Here is a 25,626-nt window from a genome sequence, read left to right as displayed (position 1 = left end):
CAAAATGAATTAAAAAATATATATAATTATTATATAATTTGTATAACCCAAGAAATTAAAGCCGGTACCCCTTATTGTTTAGATTATTGATTTGTATTTTTGGTGCTAGTTTTGTTTCTGCATGCAAACAAACAAAATGACTACATTCAGTCTTGGGTATTGTTTTATAACCTAACCCTGTTTAAGTTTCTCTATATCTTTATTCCTGACGTGTTTGCTGCATTCCCTGCTATTCCTAATGCTTTTATAAATTAAATAATGACCTCCAATGAACCTCTGAGGCTTTCATAGAACAGATGTACAGAGATTAAAGTACACACAAGAGAACTATATGTATTCATACGGTGGCTTTTGAAGGCTAATAGTGGCACTGGATTTGATTAAGAGGGCAGAATAGAAATAGATGTCAAACATTTCTAATTCTGTTAATTTTTTTTGAAAACCATGATGTGCTCTAGTTTGTGTTCTTAAAATGTACAAATAAAACACAACATATTTGTGATTGTGACAAGACAGAAAGGTAAAAGTTTTAACAAGTATTTTTGCAAGGGAATTTCTAATAAAGTGGTCCTTCAAAAATGCCATTGTTAAATTCAAACCATTTGTTTTATTTCTTTTGTTGCTTAACTGTATTGGTATTGTAAAAAATATTAATTGTCTGGAGAATATTTAATGTCTGGAAATGGTTTTCAAGTGGTATACTTTACAAAAGACACATATAGAGTATAGAAATGGGTAATCTGAGCAGTTTAAATGTCAGACATGAAAGGAAACATTGTTCTTTAGATGAACACTTAGCAGAACTCAGGGAAGTCCAGAGAAAAGAAGCCATTAATACTGTGAAATTATGTTTTGTTTTCTTAGCTGCCACAAAGCCCTGTCCTTTGAGAGAAGCTATTCATGTAATAGTCACGATCTGTTTTCGTCAATCAATACGTTTCCATGCAGCACAAAAAGGTTTATCTCCTTTTGTGGCCCTGCAAGCGTATAGAGGGCTTAGGATGAATCATGTCAGGGGACATAGAGTAAGACCTTGTGGAAACACTTTCTCATGCCAGAACAAAAGGATTCAGTTCTCATGTAACCAAAACTGTAAAATCAGAGACATAAAAGAACTTGAAATCCATCAATTAGCTTGGCTGCTGACACACCCATTAAAACAGAGCAAACCGGGCCAAGCAGTGAAACCGGAGCTCTCACCGAAGTAGGCCATCAACTATTCATTCTGTTGTGGCGGCCAACACCTATCAGGTGCGATGCAGTGTGTACTGATTTGAGTCGGCTTTATGACCGCTCGTGTTTTACAGGAATCCCAGCTGACTGTGGCTGCTGCTTCGCAAGGGAGATGAGGAGGCAGAAAGAGTCAAACGACTCTTGGAAGCCATTACAGAGATTGCTGTGAGGGACGACTGGCGCCATGCATATTTAATGATTGTGTTCCAGTTTTTTGATAATTTATACTGTAAGTGTTCAAGGAAAACCAATGACAAGCCATCAAATGGCTCACTATAGATGAAACAAATTTGTCAAAGTTTTGAAATAGTAATCATATGACTTATTAATTTTCCTCATTCCTTATATATTTGAATTGTCTAACGATGGCAACTGAGTCTATTTCATCAAAACAACATGTGACATCGTTGCTTAAAGGTCACAAAACAAAAATTGATGACAAAGCTTTTTAACTTCACATTAAGAACTCAGAGCAGGGTGAGTAAAGCAGAATGAGTAATTTATTTACGTGTATAAAACAAGAAAACAATACAGTTATTCTATGTGTTCATATACATGAAACTTTTTTTTTTTACTAAAGTTCCCTGAATTTGTTCACTACTCTGTCTCCATGGTGCCTTCTATATATTTATAGGATATTTCAGCTGCTACTCCATAAATAAATCACCAAGTACTCCAGGTAACAGTTCAGGCTTGTCAAAAAAGTTTGTTTTTCCAACACATAGTGAGGATAAAAGGAAAAATACACTCTTTGTCTGTTCTAGGGATTTTACCAAAGATTATTTGTAAACTCAATTAAACCTACCCATATGCATATGGAGAGGTATAACTGTTGAAACGCAGACTGTATAATGCCAATAGGCATTGTTGCAACAATAAAATAATCTACCGGTTTAAATTGTCAGATTTTTTGTTTCAGGTATAGACAAAACCCTAGAACTTGAGGATGTATTTCCTTTTTACCATGGTTGTACATGCACATTAAAAACAAACACCATACACTACAAATAGTAGTGTTAATTATTTTTAAAATTCATATATCCATTTGTAATGTATATTTATAGTAAAATGTAATACAAACCAACCCTTTTCTAAACTCTGAGGTCACTATCCAGGGATATGTAAAAAAATAAAATTAAAAAAATAAAAACCCGTTGGAAATTGCACACGCAAACTGCACACCCCTTAAAGATGAGTTGGGAAACAGTAACAAACCCAATGCTTGCATGAAATTATTCACAACAATCGATTGTCAAGATATCAAGATCTCTTAAAAATTTAACAGAAGGCTTATTACGCCGCCATGAATCAGACAAATATCGCTTTGTTGCTCATAAGAATAATGTTAATGAATCGAATAGCAACTTTAGCATATCCATCTTTAGAGATATCCATTCCATTTCATATTCATATTCATCTTCAGAGAGATGGATGTTCATAATTTCATTCTCTTATTTATAAGTGCATTTATTTGACGCGTGTAAATGTACCTTTGTCTTTAGCCTTTCAAACAGTCCATATAAAGCTGGTGAATGATAGTATGGCACCTTTTACCTGATGTGAAATTGTGGCTATCACATGTTTAGAGGTTGAAGATGTTTACGCTGTTCTTATTAACAGAGAACTATAAAGTCAAAGAAACTGGTCCAACATATGGAAAACTTGAAAATTGTTACTTGTCTGTTAGTTAGCTTAGCTTAGCTCGGTTTAGATTAGATTAGATTAGTTTATCTTAGTTTAGTTTAGTTTATCTAAGCTTAGACAGTAACTTCTGAGATTTATGCTTCATGTGTGAGCGTATTGTCAAGTATTTTGCTGACAATACCTTTTACACTACTGGGTAACCAGGAAACACTCCCCTATTAAAAGCTAAGCTCTCTAAAGGTTCTTCTAAGGTTACACAAAGCAAAACCTACAGAAAACTTCAGGGAACATCCTCTAGGGGTTAATGTTTTTGTTCTGGGTTATGAAACAATAAGGATTGTTCCTTGAATGCTAAATTAGGGTGGGAATTGAAAATTAACCAAATGTCCTAGGAGGTTTCCCAAACATTGCCTTGTGAACTTGGTAGATCTTGAGATTTACTGCCTGTCGCTTTACACGGTACAACTTTCTCTTTTGCCATCATAACCACTTTTACTCTTCTTGGTATGGATGCAACAGAACTCTGACCCTACCGTCTCAAAAGTTGCTACTAAATTTGAGTGTCAACAGACTAGGCAACATTTTCCAATCTGACATTTTCCTATGCAAATTACAGCAACAGTTTCCTGTTCCTTGCTAACAAAGGAGACACTGAGGTCTTGGTTTCCTGAATCCGATCTCTTCCAAGTTTTCATGTGTTGTGTATTCAGAAATAGAGTTCTGAATCCTTTGGTGCTAACAAAGCGTAATGAAACCAAAAGTTGCCATTCTATTATCTCGAACCAATCTATCATTCTCCTTTGACATCAACATGGCATTTACAATCCAGATATCAAGATATTCTCTGACTGTTCTGTGTAAATGGTGATATGTTTTTTTGTGCAAAAATCCAAGGAGATCACCAGGTTCTAAATTACTCACTTATTCTCTTTCTTCCTTATGCTGATGCTCACTTTAAAATTCAGCAAGTCATCTTCAGCACGTCCAGGCACCTTGTTGCATTGAGATGCTTTCATCTGATTGGATTTAACATTAATCAGCCATAACAATCAGTCAGGTCCAACTTAGTGTTGATTTAAGATAAACAAGTAGAAATTCTGTAGATTATGAGGTTGGATTTCTAAAACCATGGTTCTAATACTGAGATACTTGAACTACTAGTACTGCTACTAGTAGAGTGTGGTAGTGCACTTACTTAGGATTAGCATTTTATGTGTTTTGGGTACCCTAAGTTGTAGTTTTTAGGAAGCTCAAGAAGTTTTGTGTAACCAGTTTCTTTCGCATTGGGGGCTGGCAATTTTCAATGAATCTCAATGTTCTTGTTCCAACATTATTAAAATGATTACTTTTTTTTTACCTTGCATTTTTCATAATGTTATGGCTGTCTAGTGTAAGAAAACTAGTTCTCAGCCCGAAGGCCAGCATGACCGTTTCCTAGAATATGGAACCATCCCTGAACATATCCCCCAGTGTTCACCTGATATAGTGCATGTAAAATTAGATCAAAGAAGGCAACAGTGAATTGAGGAAGTTATGTTTCCAATGAGTTAACACTGAGCTCTAATTCTTCTTACATCTGCTGTAGTAGCTAAATATGGTGTTGTCTATCCAGCGGCGGAACTTGGACACGGCAGTGTAGACTCCAGGAAATTCAGCGTCAGCACATCCTTTTCCCCACGACACCACTCCATAGGCCCGCCCGTTACAGACAAGTGGGCCACCTGAGTCTCCCTAAAAGAGCAGCATAAAGGACCATCAGGCGTTATATTTTAGTAGCATATTTTGAGTTCTGTTTAATTTAAAGGAAAGATAACATTTATCCACCTTGATCTTCATCAGCTCCTTGTTAAATCTAGAAGATAATTTAAAATTCACCTTCTTTTATATAAATTCCTTGATAATTAAGCTGCATTATATAGTAGAGATTTGATTGTTTCACATGTTCCCAACTGAACTCTTTGCTTTCAAATTGCAGGTTTACTGGTGACTCCTTTAATTTTTAAAACTACAATGGGAGGAAGAAACTTTAGTTATCAGTCTTCTGTCCAGTGGATCCAGCTCCAAGTTTTAGTCAATAAGCCATACACATTGTCTACTTCAAAAGACCAGGTTTAAAACTTTCCTTTTTGATAAAACTTATAGTCAGTCATTATCTGCTGTTATTTTTGCCACTAACATTATGTTCTCTCTGTGGCTTTTTCTTTTCATACAGGTTATATCTGACTCATTTCCGTCACCTTCTTTGCGGGGGCATTGGCTGAGCTGTTACTGCCAATAACTCGATATTCTCTCTTTAGATCATAAACTTGGAAACTTGTGCCCGTTTTTCTATGTTTAAATATTTCTCTCTCCTAAAGTAACTATTTACAGTTTACTATTTAACATGTTTCCAGAAGAAAACATATTTACTTATTTATTGTTGGACACCTTTAGAGGAACAAGAGCAGTACAAAGACAGCATTGATTTTGTCTTTTTCATCAGGACTGCTCAGAGCAATAACACCAGCCTATGTAGTTTGTAAATGGAACGTGATTTCCCCCATGTATCCTTTATTGGACAAAACTGAATTTTACTGACTGGGAAAACAGTAAAAACACTTACTGTGTATTAAACAGTCTCTTTTTGAACAACGTGCAAAATAAATTAGAAACGTGTTTGACTGACCAACCAGAAATATGACCACACAGAGACCTCCACATTTACTGGTGGCTCTGTTGACTTAATCCAATATTAAGATGTCTTTTTATTGTTACAAAATAACTGCTGCTACAAATATTAGCACCCCTAGCAATTTCTATAAAATAAGTGTAACATAATTTTTGAATACGAACGTTTAATTGGTGGTATACATTTTGTTTTTGTGTCAATATGAAATAAATTTCATGTGCTACATAGTTCAATTTAACTTAGCCATTCTTCAAAAAAAGAAATACAAGAGAACATTCCCTTTCTGTAAGGCAGATGTGTGTTCATCTTTATAAGTCGGGAAGGTACCAATGTACCAGAGCTTTAGCACAATGGATAGTGAAAACAGTGGTTAGGAAAGGGAGAAAGTGATCCAAATATTCCTGTTTGAGAATAATTTCTCCATACTAACCATCATTTATTATACATGTAAACTAGTTTTTTGAAAAAAGTGGCAGAAAAATGTCCTTCCTATTATACCATCACAAACATAATACAAGCCTAGAGAAAGTCATTGAGACTTCAACTGGATGAGACTAATATTGAATTTTTTGGCAATATAAACAGTTCATGTAGGTCTTCCATGAAACAAGGGATAAAGATTAGCTAAATGCTTACTGGTAAGTGTGGTGGTGGATCTGTGATGATGTTGGCTTTTTTGTATTACAAAGATCTTTTGGGGCTTTTTACAAAGGGCTTTTTGAGATCTTTTAATAAAAGTTTGATTGCTTGTACAAGAAAACTGAAAGAAGGGTAACAATATAGTCATATACTAACAAAAAAATGACTCGCTAGATACTATATCAACAGCATAAATACAAGTCTGTCTCTGTAAAATGTGGCCATTTAAATCAAGAATACTTTATTTATACACTGAATAAAATAACAGAAGAGCTCTTACCTGACAGGCGTCTTTTCCACCAATGTTGTAGCCGGCACAAAGCATTCTGTCAGTGATGCGGCCATTAAACGATTCAGTGCTGTTACATTTCTCTGTAGACACAATAGGAAGTGTGACAGTCCGAAGGGTGGCTGGAAGCTGGCCCCCAGTGGGGCTGGTGTATCCCCAACCCGACACTCGACACATTTCGCCCTCCGCTATGGAGGCATCCTGCCTGGGCAGCAGAACAATGGACACGTAGTTGTTCAGGTTGATGGGTGCCCTTAGCTAGAAACAGAGTAGAGAGTGGTGTTTTTTTTGTGATCAGATGAATTCAGGAAAAGATTCTGCCAGATAATTTGCATTCTGTACCTTAATGAGCATGATGTCACTGTTGTTTGTCGTCCTGTTGTACTCAGGGTGGGTCACCAAAAAGTCGGGAAACACTTCCTGCTCTGTGCCTTCATAAATGGACAAAGAGTAGTCTCCTGCTACTACCACCATTTTGCTTACCCTGTAGGCAAAACAAGGTATACTGCATTAATGCCAGGAGTTGTTCGCGCATAGCTTAAAAAGGTGCCCCCAAATACTATAGTTCCTGTTACATTTATGGTAAAAAGATGTTGTTTTTTCAAATTAAGGCTATAATACAAATAATCTTGTCGTCATCAAGTCCTGAAATTGTTTAAATCAAACTTCAGGTGTACAAGAACACACATCAAATTCCAGACTGTCATAATTTATAGCAAAAAAATAAAAGAGAAATGGAAACGCTTTGAGTAAAATCATTTCATACACGTCTGATGATTCAGTTTAATTTAGCTTGGAAAGAAACGGGCAGGTGTTATAAATTAATAAGGCAGTGTAATTAGGCCAGTATTAAAACAATGTCAGGAGAAAAGGAAGAAAAAACACATATCGCATCAGCACAATTGTTGATGCACATCAATCTAAGATAGCTTATAAGGCCATTTCCAAACAATTTGATGCCCGTCAGTATACAGTGACAAAGGTTGCTTAAAAATAGAAAACTTTTAAAAATATTTGACCATAAATATTGACCTCTACAAAAAAAGAAAAGTACTGCTAATGTGGAAGGATTGTCAGGAGAAAGTCTCTTCATCAAAAAATATGACATAGCAACATTTTCAAAGTTGCATATGAATGACTGTAGAGGGAATGTTTGTCAAAATTGTATATTACAGGTAGAACAAACACTTCATGTCAATGGTTTTGTAGGGGGCAATGATTTCTGGCGGTTTCTGCTGTTTTAGATTTTGGGCACAAATTCTCATGTAAACTGAAGCCTGAAAAACCAACTACTTGTACTTTCTTTGATTTGTTTCATAAAGAAAACATATTTTTCTTTCTTCAAGCTTTACTAACTCACTGCACAAAACAGCAATGTTACACCACTCAAACCTATTGAGCTCACACTGGCATCCTAGATACAAAAATGAACCAGAAAATGATTTTCCCCTCACAGGTCTGCAGAATGCCACACCTGGCTGATGGAGAAAGGGTCAAACTAAGCTCAGAAAATGTTATAAATGCCCATTACAGAATGATTGAGCTGTCTGCAGAGACGGTAGAAAGCTCCTGGGAATACTGCAGGCTGACCTGAACCAGGTCAGGTACTCTTCATCTGTTTTTTAAGTCACATCACAAAATGGCACACCAGACAGTGTAAAGAGACATAGTTATACTCTTCACTGTTTCATATTCTTTCACATTACAACTACAAATTTTGGTGTATTTTGTGGGATTGTAAGTGATATCATATCAACTAATTACTCCCATTAATTATTTTTCCCATGTCCTTCTGTACCAGTCTGAGCCTGGGCACAAATGTCAGTCTCCATATTTGCCAAAAAAATAAATAAAAACCTCCAAAAGACTTAGACTTCCATTAGACTGGCAATCATTATTGTTAAATTTATTTCTACATAGCATTAAGTCAGGAGGTTTAATACAAACTAGTATCACATTTGAAAAATGCTTCTTGTAAAACATAAAGAAATAAAAAACATTTTAAATTAAGCATTTTTTTTTTGTTTGGCTTCATAATTATTCAATACTTTGTTGCAGTCTCATGAAATCCAAGTAAAATACATTTAAATTCGTGGTACTAATGTGACAAAATCTGACAAGGTTCAAGTGGAGTAAATACTTTTTCAAGACAACGTAATACAGTAGATCTATTTTGGGATAAATACATACGAAAAAATGTGGAGAAAGTGTCTGTGTTTTGTTTTTCTTAGGTGTCTGGAGCTGAAATCGGACCTCTGATGTTTTCTTACCACGTTTTCTGATGTTTTCTTATTATGGCTAAGAGAGAGAAAATTCTAAAACATTCACAGTTTTTGGTGAAACTCTACTCTTTGTTAACTAAAAGGGAAGAAGGCAACACAGATATCGGGGAACCCGACAACACTTACATCCGCTCACTGATTGTCATTTAACAATAGGTACTGTACAAAGTATCACTTAGCTGACATAACATTAAATGGATTAAATGCCAAACACTGTGTGAATTGATTGCCTCCTTGCAGGCACATTTATTTGCTTGTAATCCATATAAAAGTGTATTGTCTGTGAGCCTTGACGCCACTGTCGTGCATGTGTCAGGTTGCAGAAGCAGAGAGCTCCATTGTGTGACGAGTGTTATTTTTCATTTGCTTTATTTCAGCCCTGGCATTAATAGAACTTAGCATCTGACATGGCTGGAGATTCCTGGATCCAAGAAAGTAAAGCCGAGAACTTTTTGTGCCACAAGACTTCTCTGTTTACTATGACTTCCTTAAAAAAACAACCTGAAGCCAGACCCTGAAGCTAGACTGTGACCTGGGATTTATTTAACCTTTTTATTGAGTTTGTGCTTTTGTAGAAGGTTATGCAACATCTATTCTCTGCAGAAGCAAACCAGAAGAAGAAAACTAGCTCACCCAATGTTACAGTGTGCTGCTGTGACTACCCAGAATCTGTTAATCAGGAAGCCCCCGCAGAAGTGCTGGCGGTTCGTCGTCTGTAATGATACAATGTACCTGATGGAATGAGGAACCGGCGCGTAGCCTCCCACTATGCGTTCCTGTGCAAAGCCCTGACCTGTGACACACAGAGAGGTACAGAAGGGAATTAACTCTGACAGGAAAGAAACACAGAGCTGACACAGTTGTGCTTTCATTTGCCACAGAAAACACACAAATCTTCGCCGTGCAGATTCCTTTCGCTCAGCAGATCGATGAAGAACGATCTCATCCCGGAGCTGCATTGATTCTCAGCAAGGATGAATCTCAGCATCATTATCTGGTGTTTGTTTTGAGTAAGCCAAAGACACAACTTGTACTCCAGCTCCTATCAGTGCCTTGTGAAAGTTCACATTTTGTCACATTACAACCAGAAACACCGACGTATTATTTGGATTTTAGGTGGCAGAACAACACAAAGACATGACATATAAGTCCAGGAGTTGATTATTTGGTTTCAGTTAAAAGAAATTTATGTAAATCTGAGAGAAACATAGTTATTGGTTTGTACTGGTAATAGAAGATAGCCTGGTTACACAGCAATTACCAAGCAAACCCAACATTGACCCAAATGGAAAACAATATGAGATAAAGTTGCTTCCAACTGATCTACGATTACACAATCATAGATAATATACAGTAGAGTATCTATAATCAGAGCAGCCAGATACTCTGACTGTAATTTCAGTGAACACATTGACATTACCAACACAGTAAACATTTTCTAGCCCCAAACTAGAATCTGCTCACAGTTGTGCTCAGTGACCAATACAAACCGGTGGGAAAAATTTAGATATTTTATATATTTAGCATAGAAAATTTGAAACAATCACAGTTGCGTATATGGTCCTGCATTTCTGCAAAAGAGCAATGGATCTCAAAACTCCATTTGCCAAAGCTAATCTATCATTGTATTTATTTTAAATCACAACATTTTAATCCTGAGTTCATGCCTCAAAAATTGCAAGATGTAAGATGCAGCTTGGGGTTTTATTTGGTTCACAATTTAACAAGAGATTCTCAATTATTTGTCCAAAATGAACAAAAATATGCCATTACATTTATTTAAGTAAATTTATTTAAAAAGATTTCAATCCATCCATCCATCCATCCACAGTGTGGTGGAGTAATCTCCTTCTTAATTCTTAGAGTTAATGAACAAACCCAGAACTGTAGCTCACAGCGACTGAGAGCAATTGATCAGAAGCTATTATTAGCAGCTCTGCTGCATGTTGAGACCAACATGGAGACCTCATACAGTGCATGAAGTACAGACTAGAAGTTAGAGAGCATTATATAAGACCTTGGAACCTTACCTTTGGTATTTGCTTTTAGAAAGACCACCAGTGAACAAGAAGAATATTGATGTTTTAATACCAGCTAAATAGGAGAATGTAGCAGTTTTAACAACTTCTTTCACTTTGTAGGTTAAAACCCAGAGATATTCCATTTTACGCCGGCTCTAGTTCCTTATCGTGCTTCCCAGGTATTTTTTAGGGTTGTGACAAATTTTCTTGGCACAAATCAAGGCGTCAGCCTCAATTACTCCTTTGTTATTGTTGTTATGAGCTCTTGCCTATTGTTGCATAGGTTTCAAGTTATTTTTGTGAACAAGCTCACTTTCTCTCACCTTTTCTTTTTGGAAATATCTTTGTCATTTAAATATGTCAATATGTAATTTAAAAAAGGACATATTTTGTTACTTCATAACCTTTAAACATGCCTCGTCACAGATCATTACCACCCATAATATAACGTTTCACATTCATTAATTTTTTTTTTTTTAAATTCAACAAAGTAACATTTCTAATTGCCTTTTCTGAAATCTCTCAAACTTTTGTATTTCAAGAAAAAATCTCTAACCTCAATTTTCTGCTGTGTTATCACTTTGCTTGTGATAAGATGCTCAATCGTATTCTGATGTAAAAGCCTTTGAGTCACATTTTTGCTCTCAGTGGAGCATCAAAGCTGCTAATCTCAAAATGTGCTAAAAGGGATGCTTTCAAAAATTCATCAGGGACACCAGTAATACATTAGGTACACATCCATGCACACTCATTTCAAGAACATGATTATGTTGGATAAACTCAGCCTGTTACGTTGCAACAACCTCTCTTTCCTCCTAATCTAATGTCACTTAAAGCCATTTGATTTTACTTTATTAAAAGAAGTGTACTTACAGTTGACAGCCAGGACTTTCAGCAATATACAGAGCAATAAAGATGCCACGTTCATGATGACACAAAAGAAAGAGCAGTCTTCCCGCAGCAAGAGGCTTAACCTGTGTGATACCTGTCTAATTTAAGGGGAAGGCATCTCACCTGTACTCTCAGGTTTCCAATAGTTTCTATTTCCGTTTCCATGGTCACGTCCTTCTCGGGCCAATATATAATTGAAATGTCCTTAACATTGCTCTTTGGTCTCACTGCTTCCATGACCTAATCATGCCATAGATGTTTGTTGTTGTACACCCCTACTGCTGGTTATTTTTCCTCTCATGTAAAATGTTCCACAGGGACCATAAGCCTGAAAGTCGCAGCTATTTGTTAACTTTAATGTGTCATTTATCAATCTCTCTGATGTTATATGGCCGGTGTTTGATATACTGTGTCCAAAGGTGGCTGAAGCTTGTAATACGGATCAAATGTGCTGCTGTCTTGTTAAATGAGAGGAGAAAGAGGAAGGCTCTCTGTTGCTGTTCATCACTGTCCAGGCTCCTCTCACTGATTTCCCCAGGAAGGATTACAATAAGGGTCTTGGCAGCTAAAAGCTGTTGGATCAGGCCCGGTCAAGGCAGCATGTCTGGAGCCGGCCGTCATTAAAAATGGAGCAGGTTTCATCTCATCTGCCGTCCCTCTGAGGAGTTCCTGACCTCAGACGGGTAATAGCCCTCCAAGCTGCCTTCGCTTGTGCTGAGAGCTGCAGCTGAGGTGTCTGTCATCCCCCTGGAAGCAGAACTCTCTTTTTTCTCCACATGAACCTCTCCTCAGTTCAGGTGCTGCCATTACTGCACCAGGGTGCCTCCAAATCAATTCAGTTTGTTTGTGATGAACAAATTTACAGTCAAAGTGATATCAAAGCACCTAACAAGTCAAATGGATCCAATTAATTCCAAATATGTGCAATCAAATCATGTCGTAATTGTTTCTGTTCATCTCTTGTCTTTCAAAAATCTGAGATTAAAAGACAAAGACATCCAGCAACCCTTCCTTCTGTTTCTGGGTATAACATCCCCACTGTGGGGGTTTAGGTTTTTTGGGGTGGGGTTTGAGTGAAACCTGTGATTGGGTGCTTATTTTTATTTTTATTTTTTATCAAACCTTTGTTAGACCACATAAAAAACCCATTAAGGTTAAAACCTCTTTTAAAAGATGACCTGGCTAAGAAAGGCAGCAGCACATGTCATGATAAATGAGACACTAAACAGAAATGACTAAAGTAGACATTAGAACTATATATTTATGGCAACAATCTGACAATGAAAGACAGTAACTAAATAAAAACATGGTGGCAACTGAAGATGTGAAACACATGCACTGTAGACATGATATTCGTTTTTGTTTGTTTTTACATTTTTTGAAAAGTGTTCAGTGAAATCAGTTCTGACAGTTTTAGTTCAGCTTGCAAGGCTTTCCAAGCAGATGGGGCACAAAAGCTAAAAGCTTTCTTTCTCTTTTCAGTTCGCACACGAGGAACATAGAGATACACACTGTCCTTACATAAGGCATAACTGCAGTCTGTTCTCTAAATGACAGCACATAAATAATTAGGAAGAAGGCCAATAAAACACTTGTCCATTGTTAATAACCATGTAGTATTACATGGGTGCCGGTAACCCAAAATATAACTTATTGGTCAGGCTGTCTTTTAGTTTAATTCCAGTTTTCTCCCATTTAATTCCTGCTTCTTTAAATTAGGTACATTTAGTTTTTATTTTTCTTTGAGTTATTTTGCTTGTTGTGGTGTCATGAGCTCTTACTGAAGCTAAATGCCTGTTTGTACAGAAGAAAGCTAAAATATGGCAAAAAAAATAAACATAATAAAATGGAGTCTATAGTCAAGATCAAATTACTGAAGAATCAATTTAATCTCTATACAGTGACTTGGCAGATGGCATGATACTGTTATTAATCTGTAAGAAATTGGTTTCAATTTTAACAAAAAATGAGTCAAACAAGTTATATAGATTATTTACACGTGTAATTCTAGTATTACCTGATACAAGAACCAAAAGAGGTCACTCAGTGCATTTTACAGAAGTAACCTAAGCATTTTATATAGAACACCTGTGTGTATTGCTTAGAGTTTAAAGGAAGGTGTCCTTTCCATTATCTGTAGCACAGGTTCTTAAACAAAGTTGTTCTCACACCAGTATCCCATTACTGTGGACCTGCCTTCCATTTCTATGGCATACAAAGATACAGACTTCAAAGGACATCAATAAGCAATTTCCTAGCATTGCCTTTCTTTGATGAAACTGTAGCACATCCAGTTTCAGAAAATTACGTGGAATCACTGTCAGAACTTAGAGACACAACCAGACACCACCAGATGTTGTCACCACTTCTATTTTTATCCTTTTTTTTTTTTTTTTTTTTTTTTAGCAGGAAGTCCCTTGAGACAAAATCTCTTTTTTGAAGGAAACCTAGTATATTTATGGGAATGCTTTGTAAATACTGCAGCAATGACCTGAGAGTAATGTTACTTAATTTAATGCAAAGCTGTCCAGACACTTTGCACAGCAGATGTTTAGGAGATCACTAATTTTGAAAAAGAGAAAAAACAAGACAGTGATGTCACGGTAAAAGCAATATAACTAGTGGTAATGTAAAGCTATAAATGATTTTTATGCATCGTTCAGAAAGGGAATTTATCATAAGCAATTGCATATTTTACACATATGACAAATATGATGATTTACACAATCTTTATTTCCACATGTTTAGGACCAGATAGCATACCACCTAGTGCAGGCAGAGGATGAAAAAAGTGACAGCAGTTTCACTGAAGCAAAAAGAGTAAATCAACATGAAAATAAACATTTTCTTCTGACAAAACATCTTAACCGCAAAGAAAATGGTAACTATATTTCAAAGTCAGAAAATGTGGAAACAGTATGAACATTTTGAAATAAAATAATAAATGTAACACAATGCATTGACTCAACTAAAGGCCTGTAGTTTTATGTAATTTTTTTTTACTGACAATGTTCACAATGTTTGTGGTATTTTTTCAACAAGCTGTAATTGGTACAAAAGTGTTATTGGCTTAAATGATAAGTCTTTTTGACTTAAATTCAAATGCTGATTTACAATAACATTTATAAAACCGGAGTTAAAACATAACAGTAGACAATAATAATGGCATATTGTGATGAGCTGCTGTCCCATACTGCCAAACAGGATTTTGCACAGACAGGAGTCATTTAAATTCATATTTTGTGCATTTCCAGTAAAGCCACTGGAAATGTTAGTTATTTTCTTCCAATAAACAAGAGTTTAATATTTTATCCTGCCTGTAAACTGGGGGGGATCACCAAAGATTGAGGCGTTTCCAACCTAAATACTGCTGGACTAAAAAACTTGAGCCTACAAAACAGAACACCTTATCTTTGTCATGTAGTAGGTCAGAGCGTGAGATTGTCAGAGGACACAGAACGATGGAAAGATAAATTTAACAAAAGATTTTTATAGGGATACAGTTACACTTAAAAAGCCAGGAGGAGAACATTGGTCTCACCAGAAGCACAGAGGGGTTCAAGCTTTTCACCTTACGGTAAGCGGAAGATAATTCAATTAAACTCAACTCTTAATCATCGCTGATCTGACACTGATTTACAGTTGATATTTAATTTATGGAAATTTGCAAAGAATGTAGCTGTCATTTTGAGTCAGATAAGATTCAAACTGTTAAACTGTTTTGTATGTTTGTTTAATCATGTTGAAATGACAATAGATGCTCCAATATGTACTGTAATAAATCTCCAAAAATACATGCTTCTCTATTACAGATTATTTAACGTCAACGATGTCTCCTCAACAAATTGCAGCAGTGCTGTTTATTCTGTCTTCAAAAGTATACTCACGTAAGTTCTTTATTATATTTTAAAAATATAATCCCAACTAAAATCTTTGACCATTTAAAATGAATACATCACCTAAGCTGGTGAGCACATTCCTGTGTGTAAACATAATTGTGTTGCATGTTATCTTGTTTACAGTTAAGCCCTAAAAAGATTACTTTTTAGGTGCAAAGTAATCTATTAATTTGAACAACACATTTATTCTTACTTCTTAATATGCAATGGAAAAAGTTTTAACTGTAAAAAGCAAAAGATTAGGGTGATGTCAAGAAGGATTTCCCATTTTAAAGACTTGGACATTACCAAAGCTAATATGTAAATACGAGTGGAAACTTGCAAAAGAAGAGTTTGATTATTGTAAAGAATTATTGAGAAGGGTATAATTAAGTTTCGAAATGCATATTTGAGAAAATGTAAGTAAATTTGAGAGCTTTTTTTTAAGAACTGACACCAACTTTAAATTGTTCTACTAGGTTTTAAAAGATGTCCCTCTCACTTTACAAAAATGAAAGAAAAAAAAAAATTCACAAATCGGGGTATAAGTAATTCAGGGCTCAACTAAGTATGGTGCTCATGCGTGTGTGCACCAAATGCACACACACATGTGGTGCACTTAAACATGTTCTGGTCTAATAACTTTCCTTGTAAAGACCAATAGTCAGGGCCACATTCAGAAGGATGTGACCCCTGGGTCTGGGTGGGCCCGGTTTTGGTGCCCCACCAGCACAAGATTCTGTTACATGAGCTAATATATATAGCTGAACACCAACTTCATGGGTTTTTTTTATTCCTCATCTACATAAAATATATTTTCATATATGAAATTTATCTTGGCAGTCAGACTTTATAAAAAGTTGCAAATAAATATGGCAATTTTTTCTAGAAATATTTTCATGCATACACATCTGTATGCATGAAAAAAATCACTGAAATATGCAAAAGAAGACGTGGAGCTTTTATTAAAAAGTCCATTGTTCTTCCATCTGGTGTCATTAGAGTTGAAAGTCAGGTTGGAGGTGAGGCTGTTTTTTTTAAGTATCTCCCAGGGTTTTCTCCACAGTTCAAAACATGATTATGATGGTTGTGCCTCTGTCTCCTGCTTCAGTAAGCCTATATGTGAACAGCCACCTGATAGGCTGAACAGAAGCCCAACCCTGCTCCTATGCTGCTCTTATGATAGAGCATCATTTCTTAAGGTTATGGGTTGAGATTTGGTCCAAGTATTGAATTACATTTGCATACACCTACCAAACTTTTTCTTTTCTTTCTATTAAATGTTACAAGTGCCAAAACCTAAATACCCTCCTGCTCACTGCTGTGAACAGAAGCCCTTGATTCGAGGATCATCGGGGGTCAGGAGGTCCAACCGTACTCGATCAAATACCAGGCCTCCCTGCAGACTGAGAAAGGGGAGCACTATTGTGGAGGAACACTGGTGGACAAAGAGTGGGTGGTGTCTGCTGCCCACTGCTGGAGACCGTAAGAACTGAAATCAAAGAGATGTTTGATCTCAGTTTTATTTTCATTTTATTTTTTATTTAATTTACTCAATAAATAGTTCATTAAAGAGATTATGAATGAAAAGGATAAAAAAAAGTTTAAACTTGGCCTCTTTTCACATAAATAGAGAAAATAGCTGGAATAGCTTCTTGACTCATAAGACTATTACACAATAAGACTAATACAAAACAAAACATTAGCTTATTTAATGCCACATTGCTTCATCATAATGATTTTCACATTTTAATTTAGTTCTTTTTATCTCACTGTCAATATTGTTTGATAAACTGACACTTTTTTAATACCACTTCCAATATTAATACCATATTCAAAACAAATTTTTATAAATTTGTTTTGTAAATTGTTCTGATTATTGCTTGGTAAATTTTTCACATGTGATTTGTACATACATTTTAAGATATTCTACTTAATTCAATAAGTTTTAATATGTTTAACTGTTTGAATATTGGGTTTATGTAATATCTGTGCCCACTTTTGACTCTAACAGCTCTCTCCTGTAAATGAAAAATCAGATCTATAAATGTTTTACAACTACTACCCCAGACTTCCACACAATATGTCTGACAGAAATACAAGGCCTTTCTGTTTAGTAATTTCTTTACCTTATTTAAAACAGCAATAGATTTGGATATTCTGATAATTGGATAATTGTTGCTCCTTCAATAGATTTGGGGGTTTGAATGGGTCTGGTTGTTTTTGACTCCTAGGAGCCACTTGATGATTGTGGTGTTGAGTGAACACAGCCTGCGTGAAACGGAGGGATTTGAACAGATCTTCGGTGTCTCAAAAATATATGTGCACAACTACAACTACAAGACATTCAACAATGACATCATGATTATTAAGGTTTGCAGAAGGGGAGCGGTGGTGAAATAATAAATACCATGTAACAGAATTGACAAGGACTAGTTGCTCATCATTTCACTGGTTTGTGTTACAGCTAGATAGGCCAGCAGTGCTGAACGCCTACGTCCAGCCAGTGAGGCTGCCTGGTGAAAACACCCCCCAATTAAAAGGGGATGTTTGCACTGTGAGTGGGTGGGGTGTCACACAGCCTTATAGTTACGTGCTGTCTCCGGTGCTCCGAGCTGTGGACGTGAAAGAAATATCGATGTGCTCCTGGTACTACTGGGGCAGGATCACTGAGAACATGATATGTGCTGGATCTCCATATGGTGGCAAAGATTCCTGCCAGGTACAAAAAAACAGTTATTCTTCAAGAGTACATGTCATTATGATCAACTTTTCCTACTGCATAGTATACTAGGGTTTCACATGCAGTCAGAAATAACCAATCAGAGCCAGGAGGAGGGTCTTAGCGCTATCAATCACTCTTATGCTCATCCCCTCCGCTTGCTCTGTGCAACACTACAGCTGGTTCACCACTGCCACAAATGCTAAGGCTTCTCTGTTCAACAATGGCTGTACATATGAAACATCTTTTATATTTTTTCTTGCTATCTCTAAAAAGGGCCAGTTTGTTTTGTTTTTCAGAGAAAGATATTTCTGTGCTGTCTGTAACAGGTGTTAAGATTTTATTGCCAAAAAAGAAAACAAACAAAGCTTCCAATGATACAGAAAAACACTAGAGTCCTGAACAGAACTAGGATCCATCACTACAGCGTGAAAAGCATCTGAACAAGACAAAAAATGCAGTTTCTGACACAACACTTTTATTTCAGGTCTGACTAAGTAAGATAAGCTAATCATCCTGTGCTTGGTTATCCACAGGGAGACTCCGGCGGTCCACTTGTCTGCAACGGCAACTTTGAGGGGATTGTCTCCTGGGGCATCAGTTGTGCAAATCCATACTACCCCGGTGTCTACACCAAAGTGAGGAACTATGTGCCATGGATCAACTATATCATGAATTCTGATTAAACATCAAAACTTCTAACGCATAATTTTGCCTTCATATCTGCATCGTACTATAAATAATTTTTAGTATAACATAATAGTAAATCATTGAGTGATTTTCATGTATTCATTTCTCCCATGCTTCATATAAAAGTCTTTCTTGCTTTTGTGGTTGTTTTGATGAAATATTATTGTCTTACAATAAACTGTAGAACTACTTTTCTGAATGTCAAATAAATACAACTGAATTATTTAGGTGGTCCAATTAAGTAACAATTTATTTGTTAAGAGATTTCTAACATATTCCTAAATAATGCATTTTTATTAGATCTTGTTTTACTTAATAAAGAACAGCATTTTTTATTTCAATAGTTTTTGGATCAAGATAAACTGCATAGTTAGCTAATGGTCTAAATGAGTTCACTCAATTTTTTCCCTAGAAGTCATTTCATGTATGAATCATTACATCTCAGTTAGCCCTAAATTATGTTTAGGGATGAAAAATTTGCAAATTCTTATCTTGAAGATGTATATTTCAAAGACTTTTGACAAGAAAGTAAGGCTATGATTCATACATATTAATCAAAGTGAGACAATCAATTTCAGTTGCAAAATTATACATAAAAGCATGTATGTCCTGTCTTAATTCAACAGTTCATCTGCTTGTGGGTTAAATGTATAAATCACAGTGTAACAATTTTTTGAATGTATATTTGCAACACTGTAGTGCTCAGTATGACATAGCTCAAATAATCTCAAACAAGTTTCTTTTACATGAGAAAGAGTTTACTGTACTCCAATGGCCTCTACAATCCAACATACACCTTCAGAAAGTGGTGGAAAAAAAATTACGTAATATTTTTGTAGCCAACAAATCTGAAATAATGTGTGATGTTTACATCAGTATGAACTAAAATCTCTGTGATATAATTCAGACACTTGTTAAACCTAAAAAGAATGTGTAAGTAATAAAGTAACCAGTAAATGCATATAAAAGCAGATCGTCAACACTGTTTTTTGAGTAGCTGTCTTGTCTAAGTATGGTTATGATTAAATTGTCAAAACTTATAAAAGAAATGTAATAATTGGGTTTTCTGTATTATACGGCATTTTATTGGTCTCTCTAGTTAAGGTAGACACACTCCTGCAGTTTGTCTTTTCCACCAGAGTTAACTGTTTTTCAAAATAAAGAATTCCTGCTGTTGCACTTTTTCAACGCCAGATGTCACTAAAAATAATGCTTAAAATATTAACTTCTGTGGCGCATGCGTGGATGGTGTTGTTTTTTTGTTTTGCTAACAGTCCGCTACCTTAGAACAGTAAACCCGGGACGGAGGTTCACAGAAAGGGATATTTGAGATTCCTTTTCTGGGTTCATCATGTCTGTGAAACACGCCATTAGCCGAGGGCTGGAGCTCGGCCGGTCCTTTCTTCAGATTGGTCTCCTTAAATCAGGCGGCCGAGTCGCAGCAAAGCTCCGAGCTGACCGTTTCCGTGTAGGCCCGTCGGTCCGCACCGTTCAGCCTCAGGCTTTCCTGCCGGCCCGGTACCGCTATTACCGCACCTCTCTGAGGGGTCTGGCGGCTCAGCTTCAGTCCGCCGGTTTTAGAAGGAGGTTTACCGGCGCGTCGCCTCGGAACAGGGCCGTGTTTCTGGCTTTTGGCCTCGGCGTGGGGCTTATCGAGCAGCAGCTGGAGGAGGACAGACAGAGCGCTGCAACATGTCAAGAAATACAGGTATGGTAAAGTTAGACTCTGATTCAGTACTTCTATTTCAAAGTCTTCAAGCAATCTTAACTGTTTTTGAAAATTCATACTTGGTTTGGTCAGACCTCAATAGAATTATTATGCATTTCCCACATTCAGCATATTTTATTTTTAACCCAAAGGACAAATAAATGTTGTGGCCAGGAATAATCTCTTATTGCAGTCAGCCTAGCAACAAATCTGAAGGGGCCTCTGACTGAAGACTGTTGCTGTGAGAAGGGTACAAGTTTCATACCACTAGGACAATATTTGGGGAAAGTAGATAGGGCATGCAGATATTGGCAAGCTAATAATTTTCTTTGCCAAAAAATGCATCCCACTCCAAACTTGAAGAAATAAAAGCTAAGAATGAAATAACTTTTTCTGCATAATCACACTTGTTCTATGAACTGCTAGGATGAGTTTCTACTGGTACATGTTTCAGATCAATAGGACAATAGACAGGGGATGCAGATATTGGCAGGCTAATAATTTATATTGCCAAAAAAATGCATCTCCCTGCTAACTTGGAGAAATAAAGAGTTAAGAGTGAAATAATGTTTGTACAAAACCACAGCTGTTCTATGAACTGCTGGTATAAGATTTATATCAGTAGGATATTTTGGGAAAATAAGTGGGGCATGCAGATATTAGAAAGTTAATAATTTGCTTTGCCAAAAAATGCATCCCCCTGCTAACTTAAGTGGGATGCCACCTTTTCTACATAATCACACTTGTTGTCTGAGCTACTACTACAAGTTTCATATCAGCAGGACAATAGACACAGGATTCAAATATCGGCAGGCTCAGAAATAAAATGGATCCCCTCCTACATTAATAGACTAGATAGTTAAGGGTGATATGAAATGTTCTACATAATGGACCTGTGTTTTGTCATGCGTTAAGCTATTATGGTGTTAAAGGGAAAAGCGGGGAATTGCAAACCTTTATTGCAAACATTAGCTGAGAATGTACACCGACTGTAAAACGTTTGACTCATATGTCTCAATAAAGGTGTAAAAACCATATTTATTTCAATTAATCTGCAAAATAAAACCCATCGTTTTAGGGCTTAAATGGTTAAGAAACATGATGATGTTACGAATATCTTTAAAAATTGCTTCTTTGGTCATATTTCAGTCCGTTTTCTCATCAATATGCGAGAGTTTAGAACGATGCATGCTCCCGCCACAGGCCATTCAATTCTCGGCAGGCATGCGTTTCTCGGCATAACACCTGTTGTCCTTACTCTGTCCTCCGGGATGTTATGAGAACGTAAAAAATCAGCTGTAGCACTCCCTTCGCTGCAAAAACCAATCTTCAGAAGAATATGTTTACTGCAGCGGTGGTTCATGTTTGGTTTAGAGATGGTTTGCCCAATATAAAGTGAAAACGATCCAAGTTAGTTAGAAATGTCTTGTAATCTGTTTTTCCTCCCAATGTGCAGGCTGTGTTTAAGAAGAAAAAAATCCAGAGCACACTGAGACCTTTCACATCTGGATTCAAACTAGAGGACTACGTTATAGGGAACCAGATCGGTAAAGGCTCCAATGCGGTTGTGTACGAGGCTGCAGCTCAATTTGCTCACCCTAAGGAGATGGAGAGAGACTTGACGCTGGTGGAACTACGGGACAATGAAGAGGAAGTCCAGACAGCGCGATCTCCAACATGCTGCTCCTTCAGAAACTTCCCTTTGGCTATCAAAATGTTGTGGAACTTTGGGGTGAGTGGGTAATCTGCAGCAAATGTTGTTATATAGTGATAAGTAAAAGCTTTTAAAAAATAGCTCAAATTATTAGAGGTGCTGTCTGAATCAATTAAAAATTGTCAAAAATTGATTTTATTTGGTTTAATTTCTTAGCAAAATTATATTTTTGATTATTTATTTATTTTTGATTTTTTTTTTTTTTTTTTAAATAAGCTAGGAAGCTACGCTAGACTAATACAGGTAATTTTGGTTACAGAATTTTATGCACAAACCTATTTTTGTTTAAATGTAAACTGAGGGGACATTCTCAAAATTCTCATTTCTGGTGTTTTTTGTACACAGGCTGGATCTTCAAGTGAGGCGATATTAAAATCTATGTCACAAGAACTTGTCCCATCTGGTCCTCTGGCCTTAAAAGAGGAAAAAGAGCAGGTTACCCTGGATGGGTAAATATTAGGTGTTCGGATTCTTGTAATCCTGTCCTGCTGTATAGATCAAAGGACTACAAACATGCTGATGAATCCTTCTGGTCTCTCCGTAATGCAGACATTTCGGAGTGCTACCCAGAAGAGTTTCAGCTCACCCAAACGTGATCAGAGTGTATCGGGCTTTCACCGCAGACGTGCCGCTGCTACCAGGTGCACAGGAGGAGTATCCAGATGTGCTGCCAGCTAGGCTCAACCCCGCGGGCATCGGAAACAATCGCACTCTTTTCCTAGTCATGAAAAAGTATGGCTTGAAAAAGTTAAATATGGATTACCATACTTAATCTAAAATCTCCCACTTTTTTATATTATCAGGTTTAACACATGCAGTCCTTCATTGAGCTCCTGTTGTTTTTGCTTTATAGCTATCCCTACACACTGCGGCAGTACCTGCTGGTTTCCACACCCAACCGCAGGCAGGGCTCTCTGATGGTGCTGCAGCTCCTGGAGGGGGTGGACCATCTGTGCAGGCAGGGTGTTGCTCACAGGGATCTGAAGTCAGACAACATACTGCTAGAGTTTGACTCAGGTCAGATGTAAAAACACACACACCCACATACACACAATAAACCCCATGTTAATCATGTTTCTATCAGATTTTCTATAATATTTTGGCCCTCTTTCCTTTATTTTCCTTATAGGTGGCTGCCCCCGTTTAGTAATTACTGACTTCGGCTGCTGCCTGACCCAGAATGACTCCAGCTTACAGCTTCCATTTAACAACATGTGGGTCAGCAGGGGAGGAAACGCTTCACTCATGGCTCCTGAGGTGAGTCTAAATACTTCAACCACAGTAAATATTCTCTGACACAAGTGAAATATTTCAATATGAGACTTCAGGAAGGTGACTAAAATGGCTATGATGAAGGTTACCTCTTCAAGTGTCACTTTGTCACATTTTGTAATGCTAAAACTACAAACCTCGATGTGTTTTGTTGGGATATTTTGACTTTTTAACCCCTAGATAAAATTAGAATTCATTTTATTGGTATACTGAATCCATCTGTGTGTAATCTAAACAGTTCAGCAAACCTGGGTGTGGCAAACTTGTCATCACAGTAATACCACAAAATACTGGGATAAAATCCTAAGTCTGTGTTCCCCATGTGTAAAATTAATCAAGACATACCTCATAAAACTTAATTTTCCTTTTGCTTGACTTTGTGTTGGATTATTGCATAAAACCCAAATAAACGCACTGAAGTTTGTTGCTATTATGTAAAAAAAAATTTGAAAAAGCTGAATTGACATAAACATTTATAAACACACTTTACCATCATTTATTAATGTGACAATAAAATAATGTGTTAAAACTCATTAAAATCTTTTATTCTTGTCTCCAGGTGGTGACTGCAGCTCCAGGTCCTGATGTGGTGATCGACTACACCAAGACGGATGCCTGGGCTGTGGGGGCAATCTCCTATGAGATATTCGGACAGCAGAATCCTTTCTATGGAGCTGCAGGATTGCACAGCACAAACTACCAGGAGAAGCAGCTACCTCCTCTTCCTGCCTGTGTTCCAGCTGATGTTCAGTTAGTTGCTAAACTGCTACTCAGGAGGAACCCAAACAAGGTAAAAGCAGGCTCCTAACTGAAGGACAAGTTAGGACCAAACAAAGTAGAAATAACTGGAATCTGCACTGAATGTATTATTCTTTCTCTGCAGCGCCCCAGTGCTCGTGTTGCAGCTAACATGCTGCATCTCAGCCTCTGGGGTCGTAAAGCCCTAGCCAATCAGGACAGCGCTGGCATGAGAAAGCTGGCTGATTGGCTGCTGTGCCAGTCGGCTGTGGTTCTCCTGCAGGGCTGCAGCGGCCCCAGTGGAAACAGAGTGGAGGCGGAGCTTCAGAGGAGCTTCCTGTCTAACCTTGATCTAGAAGAGCTGCGTGCCGCTGTAGGCTTCCTCCTTTATGGGCAAGATCAGAGCAGGGCCTGCATTATGTTTCCATAAATTCACTCAAAACTCAGAAAACTCTTGTGTGTTTAGTTAATAAGCTATTATAGGTGTAATACTGTTAGTGTTACGCGTCGTCTCTACCAGTTGGAGCACTTATTGTGGATTGTATTATCCTTCTTCTGTGCGTTGTACACAATATCCCACACAAGTCTTCCGTTGTGTTTTACTTAGCATATATCCATTTCTAACTAGTGCTCTGCTTTTAAATCTCAGGGTAAAAGACATTTGTGTCTCTGCGTCTGTTTTTCTTAATGTAATTCCCCCAAAATGAATTATCGATGATACAGCATACTGATGGCTACTTGTAGTGGGGTTGTTAAAGATGCAAGATTATTTTTAAAAAATATTTACAAGGGAGAACCTCAACACATACAGTAATTTTTAAGCCTACTGCACAAAGTTGAGGCCAATGCAGATTTTATAAATTAAAACAATGCTTTGCACTTGTTAGGCTCTACTGTGTAGGGTAACATAGTTGCTATTCCCATTAAACACGTGATTACCATTAAATGTCTCTATAAGGTTGCAGATACTTCTACATTTTTCTGCATGCTTCTGAACACAATACATGTGAAAATCTAAAAAAAAAGATTTGTTTTGCTGTTTGCACTTTATGTCCAAGTTTGCACATTTGCTGAACTCTAACCAAATATTATAGATGCGGGTGTAGGGAAACTAAATGAAAATACTTAAATTTGTTAGTGTTAAGAAAATGTTTGAAAATAAAAGAATCTGAAAGTCTGCAAGTCTGATATATCTATCTTTTTCTGTGCAGAAAATTTTTGTTTTGTTCAAAGAGGG

General features: G+C 36.9%; 3 protein-coding genes across 3 annotated transcripts; 2 read left to right on the top strand and 1 right to left on the bottom strand.

Moving 5' to 3' along the window:
- Positions 1–1,711: 1,711 nt before the first annotated feature.
- LOC116717010 (trypsin-3) lies at positions 1,712–11,771 on the bottom strand. Its single transcript, XM_032558070.1, has 5 exons — positions 11,650–11,771; positions 9,389–9,548; positions 6,816–6,957; positions 6,465–6,731; positions 1,712–4,608 (listed from the first exon to the last, which is right to left on the bottom strand). The coding sequence occupies exons 1-5, from the start codon at positions 11,702–11,704 to the stop codon at positions 4,438–4,440; spliced, it is 795 nt and encodes a 264-aa protein (XP_032413961.1). The 5' UTR covers positions 11,705–11,771; the 3' UTR covers positions 1,712–4,437.
- Positions 11,772–15,097: 3,326 nt separating this feature from the next.
- Positions 15,098–19,939, top strand: LOC116716997 (trypsin-3). Its single transcript, XM_032558050.1, has 6 exons — positions 15,098–15,244; positions 15,480–15,554; positions 16,877–17,030; positions 17,780–17,918; positions 18,013–18,267; positions 18,804–19,939. Exons 2-6 carry the CDS (start codon positions 15,497–15,499, stop codon positions 18,951–18,953), a joined length of 756 nt encoding a protein of 251 aa, XP_032413941.1. The 5' UTR covers positions 15,098–15,244; positions 15,480–15,496; the 3' UTR covers positions 18,954–19,939.
- A 243-nt stretch (positions 19,940–20,182) lies between these two features.
- Positions 20,183–25,567, top strand: pink1 (PTEN induced kinase 1). Its single transcript, XM_032558015.1, has 8 exons — positions 20,183–20,665; positions 22,122–22,397; positions 22,725–22,828; positions 22,929–23,111; positions 23,233–23,396; positions 23,509–23,636; positions 24,211–24,441; positions 24,535–25,567. Exons 1-8 carry the CDS (start codon positions 20,309–20,311, stop codon positions 24,817–24,819), a joined length of 1,728 nt encoding a protein of 575 aa, XP_032413906.1. The 5' UTR covers positions 20,183–20,308; the 3' UTR covers positions 24,820–25,567.
- The last annotated feature ends 59 nt before the right edge of the window (positions 25,568–25,626 follow it).

Source organism: Xiphophorus hellerii, chromosome 1 (assembly GCF_003331165.1).
Source record: "Xiphophorus hellerii strain 12219 chromosome 1, Xiphophorus_hellerii-4.1, whole genome shotgun sequence".
NCBI classification, from domain to species: Eukaryota; Metazoa; Chordata; class Actinopteri; order Cyprinodontiformes; family Poeciliidae; genus Xiphophorus; species Xiphophorus hellerii.
This window is presented reverse-complemented; position numbering and strand designations above follow the sequence as displayed.

Coding starts and splice junctions, on each gene's coding strand:
- LOC116717010 (XM_032558070.1), bottom strand. CDS start 11,704: ATGAACGTGGCATCTTTATTGCTCTGTATATTGCTGAAAGTCCTGGCT. Junction 6,732..6,815: donor GTGACATCATGCTCATTAAG/GTACAGAATGCA, acceptor CTCTGTTTCTAG/CTAAGGGCACCCATCAACCT. Junction 4,609..6,464: donor GTGGAAAAGACGCCTGTCAG/GTAAGAGCTCTT, acceptor CTGCTCTTTTAG/GGAGACTCAGGTGGCCCACT.
- LOC116716997 (XM_032558050.1), top strand. CDS start 15,497: ATGTCTCCTCAACAAATTGCAGCAGTGCTGTTTATTCTGTCTTCAAAA. Junction 15,555..16,876: donor GTCTTCAAAAGTATACTCAC/GTAAGTTCTTTA, acceptor TGCTGTGAACAG/AAGCCCTTGATTCGAGGATC. Junction 18,268..18,803: donor GTGGCAAAGATTCCTGCCAG/GTACAAAAAAAC, acceptor GGTTATCCACAG/GGAGACTCCGGCGGTCCACT.
- pink1 (XM_032558015.1), top strand. CDS start 20,309: ATGTCTGTGAAACACGCCATTAGCCGAGGGCTGGAGCTCGGCCGGTCC. Junction 20,666..22,121: donor CAACATGTCAAGAAATACAG/GTATGGTAAAGT, acceptor CCCAATGTGCAG/GCTGTGTTTAAGAAGAAAAA. Junction 22,398..22,724: donor AAATGTTGTGGAACTTTGGG/GTGAGTGGGTAA, acceptor TTTTGTACACAG/GCTGGATCTTCAAGTGAGGC.